Consider the following 12,713-nt stretch of genomic DNA (forward strand, 5'->3'; position numbering starts at 1 on the left):
AACCCACAAATCAAAACAAGAGAATAGATATATTGATTTTTGGTATCTAATCTACTTTTTTTTAAAGTTTTTATTTCTTTTAAAATAAATATTCTATTTACCATCTATAAGCTACAGCTGTTCCTTAACAAACAGAAAGTCCAATAAAATGTATTTAAATTACAATACATTAAAATCAACACTGAAATGTATCCGAGTCTTTTAAATAACATCAAGTTGATGTTCATATTTTACTGTTTTAATTTTGGAGTACGAAATATGTTGTTAATGATAAATAAAACTAGTTTTAAATTAATACAAGTCTCAATCATATCCACATATTTCATGATAATTAAAATTGCAGTAGTAAGTATAAACTTTAGATATTAAACAAAACTCTAAAAAAACTAGAGTAAAGCCACTAACACGAAAACGAGTAATGGAGCGCTCACCCAACAGATTTATGGTCTCTACAAATGCATTTGGAGTCTCTTCGTCTCTACGTAGAGTTGTGGAAAGGATTCGTTTTTCGTTTGATTAGTGAGGCTTCGTTAATTTAGCTTAAAAGGTTTTTTAGTAGACCGGAAGCTGTTGGAAATGTTCGGGAAAGTGATAATTTATTTATCTCAAGGAACTTGTTTATTCATTAAAAATCTTAATAAAACTATTTTAAAATTTAATAAAAATACTTTAGACTTGCCATAGTGAGAGCGTTTAGTAAACAGGTTTTAAGTGAATGAATATAATTATTATTATTATATTATAACATGTATGATAGCATTCTGTTCGACTTTTAATTAGAAATACAGTGTTAGTCTGGCCACATCGAGTAGGTACGTACTGTTACTTCTAAATTTCTACTCAAACCCACCATGAACATGAAGTCAAAATCTCAATAGTACGGCAACGACCGTATCATTCTCCAAACTAGAACCAATGACTGCTTCACGATACAAATAGGTAGAGTTATAATGATTCCCGGTTATAAGGTTTACAATAGGTGGTGCTGACTTACTAGGCTTAGTACTACTACTGCTATATAGAAAGCTCACACATTCTCTGTTGTGATACAATACGGTTGAAACTTGAAACTCATGTCTAAAGATAAGTGGCAGAGATAATATACGGCCTCCAATCACTGAACACCACATGCGCCCAGATTGTTACCCAAAATGTCTAATAATTAGGATAGGGTATTTTCTTTCTTTCCTACCTATTCTAGTAACCTCGAGGGGTCATTCTAGATTCACCGAGCTTAGTACGTGAGCTCACGGGGCTCAAACCGGGGGCGTTGCCAACACTGGCCCTAGCAAAAGCAGTGCTTCCCAAAATCTACCACCGGATTGGAAACGTCACCCACTGAGAAGATCCGGCGAGAAACTCAGTGGGCTATGTCTGTGGGTGTAAAATGGGTGTTGTTTATAAGCAACTAAAACTAACATCAATTTTTTAATTTTTTTATTACACTACATTCATTTATCTAAATTGGCGGATTTAGTGGCTAAGGCATTTTCTGCCCGTCAACCAAAGGTAGAGCAGAGCATAGATTGGTTGGTGCATATCTTTTTACAGGCGTCTATATTACACATCTAGTTACTAAACGCTCCAGTGATTGCTCAACACCAAATGGCCTTATGTTCATCTCCCCACCTGAGTCAATAAAATAAGTTCTCTCCAACAAGTACTTGAATTACAGTGTGGGGCAACCCATTTAATTCACCAACGAGCTTTATACCAAATTCACAGCCAACATCGAATTCGCTGTTCAGGAAAAAACCCAGTAATCACATCTTAACCAACTGGAAAATAGGATGGAATTGAAATCCAATTTTTCGGTTATCCATTAATTGATGGTACGCGCCGAAATAGCGTTAAATTGTGTAATGTCTTCCAATTATAGCGCTAGGACCGATGCTCTATAGCAAATTACATAATCGAATAGGCCGTTGCGTTTTTGTTATTAAGATTGACGTGAGAAGACAGGAGTTGGAGTTTGGTGTGAGATATAAGAGGAAGCGTATATCTATATCTATACTAATATTATAAAGAGGAAAGATTTGTTTGTTTGTTTGTTTCGAATAGGCTCCGAAACTACTGGACCGATTTGAAAAATTATTTTTTCATTAGAAGCCGACATTGTCCCTGATGAACATAGGCTACTTTTTTTAATTTTTTTTTTTATTATTTTTTTTTGGTTTCATGTGTGTTTTAATGTTTCCGAAGCGAAGCGAGGGCGGGTCGCTATTTAATGATAAAATGTTTATACGATTCTCGTTAGGTTGATCCTATATTTTTATCAGATTTCTTATTAAGCCACTTTGATCCCTACAGCACTATTGCTACATTAAACAGAGTTATTATACATACGTACTCAATAAATGTTCACGATTGACTTCCACGGTGAAGGAATAACATCGTGTAATAAAAATGAAACCCGCAAAGTTATTATATAATTTGCGTAATTACTGGTGGTAGGACCTTTTGTGAGTCCGCGCGCGTAGGTACCACCGCCCTGAATATTACTGCCGTGAAGCAGTAATGCGTTTCGGTTTGAAGGGTGGGGCAGCCGTTGTAACTATACTGAGACCTTAGAACTTATATCTCAAGGTGGGTGGCGCATTTACGTTGTAGATGTCTATGGGCTCTAGTAACCACTTAACATCAGGTGGGCTGTGAGCTCGTCCAGCCATCTAAGCAATAAAAAATTTATTATAAAATGTCGCGAAATTTTTTTCATGTTAGTGGTCTACCTTCAAGCGTTAAAAATATAGATCCATTTATAGGATGTTGTAGTTTTCTCATGAATAAAAAACTTCTAATCTTCATTTTTATTTATAATTCAATATAACAAATTGGCTATGTATTAAATAAAGCACTTAAAATCTAAAGCACTATTTCGTGTTATAAATCATAAAAAAAGATTCACTATTATTTCGACCGATTTAATATCGAGCGGTGACGAATTTGAGATTCCAATATAATACATAACAATATATTTTAAACGTTACAGAATAACAAAATTCAAACCCGCTGTTAAAATTTAATTTGATCCACAACAATTATTGCACAACATATCAAATATCGGTCCAATTTCCTTTTTAACTGAATTAATATATAATTTTGGAGTTCTTTGTAGTGACGTCACATAGTAAATGAATATTGACGTTTGATTAACGAATAATAAATACAGTTTTATCATATTATTGAACGCCCGCATTAGTTTTATTTTTTACCAGACATTGTCAAATGAAACCGCGACATACAAGATAAGACAATTTAAACAAAGAATCATTCGCTAATAGAAGATTGCACAAAGTGGGAATGAGTTGCTCGCTCCGGGCATTTCAATATTGCAATAATTGTTACGTTATAATACTCATTGTAAAAATTAATATAAAAAAAAAAACTAATATTTAAAAAAAAAAGAAAAAAGACAATATGCCCGCTGAGTTTCTTGCCAGTTCTTCTCAGGACGGAGGCTAGTTGTTGTGAATTGGCGGTAATTCTTTTTTTTTGACGTTCAACAAGTATGTACTTTCATTTATGTTGAATACATTTTTTTTGATTTGATTTGAATAACACCTTAATCTATTGCTCCCAGATCTTAAGAAGCCATTCGCGGTATCACCGTCAGCGATTTCAGTAGAGGCCGGTTCAGCCGCTTCTCTGCGCTGCTCTCCGCCAATGGCTGCCCCACCTCCTCACATATCCTGGTTGAAGCACGGGGCCCCTCTGCAGCAGGATCACAACGTGCTGGTTTCTGCAGAAGGAAATCTGCTGATATCTCGATCCACTTTGCAAGTGAGTTCTTTCTTTTTATTTAAATACTGATTACGTGTTCCACATTCAACAACCCTACGCCTAGAATATAATTTATTCTGCAAGAGAGATACGAGACAAAAACCAGTTCACCCAAATATCGAATACCAAAGTTTTTACAAATTTCCTGACCGGAATAGGTCTCAAAGTCACCAACCACAGGGTAATGGTAGGTAAAGGTATCAATCGTTCAGATATTTATTATGGTAACCTATAACTTTCCTCAAACCTTGAAATGCGAGACGAGAAGCTTCTGATCTCAATCGTTACAAAGTTGTAAGAAAAAGCTTCTATGCAAACACTTCATGTTTTCTGTTAGAATCTTCATCTTTGTACTATATTTTTTAGTCATGATAATTCAAAACTCTGCAAAGGATTTAAAAAAAACTATATCAGTATCAAAAATGTAAATATATCAGTATCTTCATGTACAAGAAAAATTTGCACTTATCACCAAGCTATACTCGTGTGTATGTCTTAGCAGATATGACACAATTGACAAGTAGGTACGAATATATCCTATAATATATAATATTTTTGTTATTTGTGTTTCTTTACATAATAATATACTTCTGATAGTCCTATTATCAAATAGAAACTTAATCGAACGAACGAGAACTAGGAACGAGACTAGATCATGCCATTGTGATTACACATCTATTTGTGAAAATTCAATTTATAGTTTTAATTTATAGTTTCAAAAAACTTTGATACTAGAGATTACAATTGAATCTTTTAAATTATTATTGTTGTAGCTGCTAGTACCACATTGGATTTCTTACAGAGCTACGAAAGTCACACAACCAATCTACAATCGCCAGATGTGTTATATTATTACGAATAAAAAATATAAAAATCGCCCATAAATTATGAATTAAGTGTGGATCGTAAATTAAATAAACCACAGATATAAACAATGATTCGGTACTCATTCGTGGGTTATTAGAAAACATATGTTATTTGTTGATGTTGGGTAAAAAACTTGTAGAGAGTTCGCTTCTGTTAACTGTGGGAGGGTATCCATCGTCCTGACACATGTCTTTAAGTTTATTTTTAACAAAATAACCACGGCAGACGAGCTGGCTACTTCAACGCAACTTTGTCAATGGTATTGTCAATGCTTTGCTTTTACAGTCCAATAAAGCTGGCGATTCATATGTGGTCCGATTTAAATTTCATCATGATCAGTAGTTTTGTCGAGATTTGTCATTTTACTTTGCTGACTCGGTTCTCTTTTTTGCTAATATTTTGATTTAGTGTTATATTGATACTCGGGTACAAATGCGATGGAAAATTACCTTTCTTTGAATTCATCCTCGAATAAACCTTTCATGCAACCTTCTTCAAATTTACATCGGAATCTTGTTGTTACATTCAATAGTTCAATAATAATACAGAACAAAGCTAGCTGATTTGTTTCCTATAAACCTATATATTTGGGGATAGATGTCGGCATTCGCTTTGTGATCCTAATGAGCCACAGTAACCACTTATTTTCAGAAGAAGCGTGCTCATTTGCCCAGCAGTAACAAAACAACTTTTTTCGAACGCGCAAGCTAAATTATACTCTGTAAGCAAAACAGAATTCGAATTCATTAATTGAATTGTATCACATGTTACATCTATAAGCAAATTCCTACCTTAGCACAATGGTCTAAAACATGTATTCCTCATATCTGTAATTTTAGCAAAATAGCTATTGAAAATTGTAAGCATATGGTTCTTCCGTTGTAGAGTAGAAACAAATGTTCGTAATGTTTAACAACTGTAAATAATATTTTCATTGAAAAGTTATTTCCTCTTTTATATTTAGGACACGTTTCAAAATCGCCAAATAATTCATGTATAACTTTTTTTTTTTATTGCTTAAATGGGTGGGCGAACTCACAGCCCGTTTGGTGTTGAGCGGTTACTGGAGCCCATAGACATCTACAACGTAAATGCGCCACCCACCTCAAGATACGATATCTAAGTATAGTATAGTATAGTACAGCGGCAGTAATAGGCAATAACTTACCCATGTTGAATCAAGATGTCCTACAATCTGTTCAAATTTAAATCACTTATATCTAGTAAATATAATACTTCTCAGTCTCAGCGTCTAGTCAAGTTGAAAGTCTACTAAATATTCGATAATAGATAATCATGTTAATATCTATACCAGATGCTGTTTCGGTACTTGATTAGTGTTGCTAAAAAAAATTGATTATCTGTAAAGTCGGTTTACTGACGACAGTTGAACGTGACAACGTCATTAGAAAATACTGATGGAATGGTTTCATTTTTCAAAAGAAAATTTTAATTTTATTTGTTTGATAGATATTTTGTATGGACAATTGACACTACATTCACTTTTCACTGAACTTCATACTTGACGAAAACATGTAAATCTATTATTGTATAACAGCTGTCCACGCGGATGCATCGCTCACTCAAGTAGGAGAGAGACAGATGTCGAACGCCGATTGTGCCTCTTTGTCGCTCGTTGCGCGCTCTCGCTTGCACTTCGAGCCTTAACTGGAACGCCTCAGAGCGAGGTAACGCCGCATGAGTCATGTTTTTTCGTGCGTGCCGCCGGCTCCATCGAATTATAAGACGTTGTCACGTCAAAAATATGCGAAAATTTATTTGTCATATCTGTAAATAAAATGAATAAATTGCTCGACAATTTGGAACACCTAAACATGACTCGTCTCCCGACACATATATGTAGGTATATTCAAAACGACAAACACCAAAACATCGCATTACATCTCCCGTTTCCAGGACAGGGAGCGCGCTAATTAACCAACGCGGCCAGACATGGATTAATTGCAGCCTCTGCCGTACCATTGCGGTCGTCGTGAAACTTTACACGCAGTAGAGGCGTTGGACCTTCTTAATTAGCGCTGTTCCCGACTCGCTTTGGGTTTACGTGTGTTGTCTTTGAGGAAACTGAGAAGTTGGATTTTGAAATACGTTTTGCTTGCGCTTCGAGATTCAGAATTTACAAAATTAACTTTACCATAGCAGAGTCGTTGAGGAATATGCATGATGATCGAATTCATTTCTCTCTCTTCTTTTTTTTTATTGCTTAGATGGGTGGACAAGTTCACAGCCCACCTGGAGTTAACTGGTTACTGGAGCCCATAGACATCTACAACGAAAATGCGCCACCCACCTTCAGATATAAGTTCTAAGGTCTCAGTATAGTTATTCTCAGCTATTACGTATATTCGATTATTTAAAGTAGGTAGTTTAGTGTATAAAGTTGGATGACGATAAATTGGCACACATCTTGGCTATGTCAATGGCTGTAATAATGTCTTAAGTATACATCAGGTTTCCTTATTAAGTTATACCGAATCAGGAATCGCGAATTTCTTGTCCGGTTCGCAACACGTTTTCATAAAGTTATTATTGCCTTAGATGGTTAGACGAGTTCACCGTCCACCTAACATTAAGCCTCTGTCTATCTAGAGACATGAGGCGTAAGTCTCGATAGTATCGTATTAAAGTCTTAAAACATTTTAAAAATCAGATTGGTATTATATAGGATTCAAGTTAAACCAAAATAAGTTTCAATATCTATATATATAAAAATGAATTGCTGTTCGTTAGTCTCGCTAAAACTTGAGAACGGCTGGACCAATTTGGCTAATTTTGGCCTTGAATTATTTGTGGAAGTCCAGAGAAGGTTTAAAAGGTAAATAAATATGAAAATGCTCGGAATTAAATAAAAATCCCCCGTCGGACGGATTCCTTTTGTTTGTTTTAAGTTATTTTGTACAAAAGTTTAGGTATTTTATTTATCGATTGAGGCACTACGAAGTCTACCGGGTCAGCTAGTATTTAATATAATTGAAAAAAAAACCAGTTATTTTCAGTTTGAAAAATGCAGCAGAGGTTTCTGACGGATATTAAAAAATAATTAATCCTCAGACAGTAAACGAAGAACATATCTAAATATATACACGAAACATTAACGTATTCTCGTGGCGTTTTAAATTCAAAATTCACCTCGTATTTCATTTGCGTCCGAGTCACAGAAAGCCATTAATTTCGTCGCATGAAGCAGAAGAAGACAGCCTGTTTGTTGCCGCCACGTCAAAATGCTTGTTTTCTTGCGAAAGGGCAGACGTAATTGAAATTCATGGTTCGAATCGGGTCTGGTCTTGGAATTTTATTTTTAATCCCATAGACGGATGGATAACCTAACGGTAAATAATTGAACATTGTATTCCATCACGAAGCATCGAATATTATCAAAAAGAATTACAATTGTAAATTAATGTTATTATGGTAAGTATCGACTCAGGTCGAAAATCTGGACTTTTTTATACATTCTTTATTAGAGCTTTATTTGAGTAATACCTATTAGGTATTAGGTTATTAGGTAACACCTATTAGGTTAAATTAGCTAATCTTGACTTCTAGCGGCTAGGTACATTATCATCACGAATCATTTTCCTCACTGAGAGAAAATCAGACTGCATCCAGCGCGATATCGCAGCCTTTTTCAAATCTATCTACCATATTGGCAGGAATCCCATTGTTGCGTTGTGGCAATTGAGCGTGGACTCTATTTATTGTTTTGAGATATTTATTGTACTTTTATATGACAAATTAAAGATTTAATATAAGAGTAATATAAAATTGATGAGTTGCTCTTTGCGGGTAGATTTAAAAAGGGATTGGTGTCATGGCGGACGTCGCTCGCTGACATTATGGCGTTCAGAAACTGAACACCCATACTTCGCTTGCCACGGCTGCTCAATTAATCAATTTGATGCTCTTTGTCACCAGGATATGGCAAACTACAGCTGCGTTGCTGAGAACATAGCCGGGAAGAGAATATCTGAGCCCGCTCTCCTAACTGTTTACGGTATGTATTTGTTATTTCTATTATCACAAATTTAAATAATATAATTACGATAAAGTAAGCCAAAGCTATTTTGTGTGGAAATAAATTCAAGAGAAAATGACAGAACTCCGAAGGAATAGAATTGAAAATGACACAATCGCTTGAGATGAGACGATTATCTTAGATTATCTTGAATCCATGGATTCAGCGTCTGGTTTTTTTTTTGTAATTTTATGGCCTAGTTACTAGACTTTTAAATAAAAATAAAATAAAATAAAATAAAATAAAAATAAAAAACTTTTATTTCAAGACAAAGGTCTCATATTGTGTTAGTATTACAAATAACTTACGAACTATGTTAGTATTTAAATAAATCAATCAACTCCGTCCCTGGCAGCCCCATCAAGCAGCATGTAGAACATGCAACTTGATGAACCTACCCAGGGTCGGGCCATCCAGTCTTTCAGCTAGTACCCTCAAGACGTTGTTGGTGCTTCCTCCTACTCTACGCGTAATGGATGCCACCTTTTTGCGCATTATCGCGAAGTAGTCATCCGTGTGCGCATCGGCGAACATGCCTGATGCACTACAATAAGGTGGAAGCCTCAACAACGCCCTGAAGGCATTATTATATTGTATGCGCAGGGCATTATCCGTTTTTTGGGTATGAGTAGCCCAAAGACCGCTTGTGTAAAAGGTTTGGCAGTAAGCCTTGAAGAGGGTAATTTTGACCGGCACTGAACAACCTGCAAATCTTTGTGCCACTACATTCCCTCTGACAGCCAATGCCCTGCGTTCCCTTTCCATGTCCATATCATCTTTTAATTCCTCAGTTACAATATGCCCTAGATATTTGAACTGTGTTACTCTTTGTACAGGTAAGCCACCGAGCATTAGAGGCGGGACATGAGGTGGACTTTTGTTTACACCTCTGAACACCAACAGCTCACTTTTACTAGGGTTATACTTTAAGCCATGATCCTCAGCATAGGATTCACATATGGAAAGCAACTTTCTTAACCCACATATTGATGGGCTCAGCAGCACCATGTCATCCGCATAGCTAATGTTATTAAGACACAAATCATCTATATGACAACCAACATGTGTGCTACTGAGCTCCTCAAGTAGCTTATTTACATAGATATTAAAGAGCCTCGGGGAGGTCAAACCACCCTGCCTTACACCACATTCTAGTTTGTAAGGGTCCGACAGTACGTTGGACCACCGTACAAAGTTCCTCTGCTTCTCATACCACAAACATAATATATTTACTAATGAAGGAGGTACACCCTCTCCCAGTAGCTTTTCCCACAAGATATTATAGGAAACAAGGTCAAAGGCTTTTGATAAGTCCAGGAAACAGGCATACACTGGTGTTTTCCTATCAGTGTAGTATTTGACAGCATGCTTCAGTGCAAAAATGGCACTCTCAGTAGATAGCCCAGCACAAAATCCAAACTGTGTATCATGCAGTTTAGTGTATCCACTGAGATGTGAGTCAAGCACGCTGTCAAACACCTTGGCTATGACAGTTGCCAGTGAAATTGGTCTATAATTTCCCTTGTCCGCTATGTCTCCTGTCCTGTTTTTTACAATAGGTACAACTATTGTGTCCAACATCTCCCTTGGTAAGTGAGAATGCCCTACAAAAAAATTGAACAACATAGTCAAAACTCTCGGCAGGTGAACACCAGAATTCTGGAGATGCTCAATGCTGAGTCCATCATTACCAGGAGACTTGCCTCTTTTCATACCCTTTATCACAGTTTTTATTTCTTTACATGTAAAATGAACTGGCAAACCTGATTGACAGAACTCAGCACCATTCCTCAACGATGCTGTCTTTAATGGAGAAATTACTTTAAAATGATCTTTAAATATATTTGCTATTCCAATGTAGTCACTCTCACCCTCCACGCTAACTGGAAGACTTGGTGATTTATCAAATTTTTTAGTACTCTTCCAAAATGATGAGAAACTTTTTTTTGAATGAAGAGAAGCCAAAATGTCCATTTCAATTTTTTCTTGGTTTTTAATGCACCATTTTAGTCTAGATTTAAAGATTTTACGAGCTATTCTCATGTCCTCAAAAATAGGGCCACAGCTAGGTTGCCCATACCACATCCATAATTTAAACTTAATCCTTGCTTGTTTATGAAATTCTTTTACATGTTTATTCCAACCCTTTATACCTCTATTTTTTCCTATAATACCTCCCGGTACTTTACTATTACAGGCAGCATTACTTAATATATTTACAATTTTTTTATACATTTTATCTAACAAACTTCTATGGTGTAGATTATCACAAAATTTATCTGCACATAATTCAAAATCATTTAAGAAGTCTAGGTTCTTCAATTCACTATTACATAAATCTAAATATTTATTTATTTCATTTATATTTCTTTCTCCCCAACGTATCCCATTACAAGCAACTTTAATATCACACCTTTTCTCTCGTATAACATTTATATCACACATAATTTTTAATGGAAAGTGGTCTGACCAGAATGAATCATAAATAATCTCAATATCCAGGATTGCATTAGACGCAGACTGTGTAACAAGACAGTGATCAAGCCAACGCCTGCACCCATGTGAGTCACTAATAAAAGTATAAGTTTGTTACAATGCACCAAGATACTCTATGTCTGCAAATATTAATTCTTGCTCAGTACAAAAACCAATAAGCTCATCGCAAAAAGACTCACCAGGATGTGCGTTGAAGTCCCCCAACACAAATACTGTTTCAATATTACAATTTGTTATTAGAGAATACATTTCACCAAGACATTGTGTAAACATTGGTAAATTTTCACTGCAGTCTGTTGGCATATACATATTAATAACCATAAATGATCGATTACTAACTAATATTTTTACTGCACATATTCGATTACTCTGAATTTTCACTACAGATACATAATTAAATGCACTTTTTCTCCATAATATGGCAAGGCCTCCATAGGGTCTGCCTTTACAAATACCGGCTGATGTGTCGACTGAGGACTTCCCAGTATAACTGAATTCTTCATGTATATTTTCAAGAAAAGATAAGTCATGGGGATATAGCCAAGTTTCTTGTAGCAATATAATGTCAGCCGTCTTGCACAATGTACGTACACAATTCAACGACCTTTTCACATTTTTGCAGTTAAATGTAATTATATTCACTTTTGCAGTACTATCCATTTATATTGTTAACTCACCGCTTTGAGAAACGTTTTCTCCTTCTTTTTTTCTACCCCTAAAATGGATAAAACGTCTAAATGTAATTCCATCGGGCCACATCTCGTCGTTCAAAAACATTTCTAATTTGTTTTTGTTCACTAAAACTTTAAATGCATTATAGGATCTTTCCTTTTTCATTATGATTTTTTCCAACGAAACAGCTTCAGATGTTTTAAATTTAATATATTGGCAGATATCATCTTCGGTGGTCTCTTTGTTTACGTTAGAGATAAACAAAGGGATTTTGATTTCGGCCGCTTTAAATTTCTCGTTTAGTTTCGTCACAGCTTTCCCAGTTTTTCCCTCAAAACGGTTTCTGTACCTACGTTTTTGTACAGAAATCCATTCATCGTTTGGATTATCTCTCAGTATAAATTTGCCGTGTCTTACTATATCAGCCAATTCAGCCATAGTGGGCTCCTTTGACTTTGAGGTTATATGGTTTTGTATTCTGTCATTATGAACTATATGTTGACAGTCCGATGATTCTGACATTTGTGCGCATATTTCACGTTCCATCGACATTGAGTTATTGGGAGCAAGCGTACTTGCCTGATCTGTCTTAGTTTGTGCAGGAAAGGGAGTTAAATTCTTAAATGACTCAGCACGTTCCAGGTTCGGGCTTGTCGTCACTTTGTTACCGGCCGGCGATAAAACAGCCTCTACACTATTTTGTACATACCCCCTTTTTTTTTTCGTATTTATATTACAGTTTAAATATGGAGTTGTTGACCTGTATGATTCCATATTATTTTTTAGCTCATCTAATTGCTTTATTGTTGCGTAATTTTCTTTAATGCCATTAATATCAGCACGCATAATTATCAAGTCTTTT

At 35.6% G+C, this 12,713-nt stretch overlaps 1 protein-coding gene across 3 annotated transcripts in view; it reads left to right on the plus strand.

The window, feature by feature from the left end:
- Positions 1-12,713, plus strand: part of LOC149500281 (netrin receptor UNC5C) — a 185,400-nt gene that overhangs the window by 135,128 nt on the left and 37,559 nt on the right. For all 3 annotated transcript variants that reach the window (XM_089737023.1, XM_089737024.1, XM_089737022.1), the window contains exons 4-5: positions 3,581-3,780; positions 8,584-8,662. In XM_089737023.1, coding sequence (XP_089593149.1) covers positions 3,581-3,780; positions 8,584-8,662 — 279 coding nt within the window. The remainder of the gene's footprint in view (positions 1-3,580; positions 3,781-8,583; positions 8,663-12,713) is intronic.

Source organism: Bombyx mandarina, chromosome 22 (assembly GCF_030267445.1).
Source record: "Bombyx mandarina strain Sakado chromosome 22, ASM3026744v2".
Lineage (NCBI taxonomy): Eukaryota > Metazoa > Arthropoda > Insecta > Lepidoptera > Bombycidae > Bombyx > Bombyx mandarina.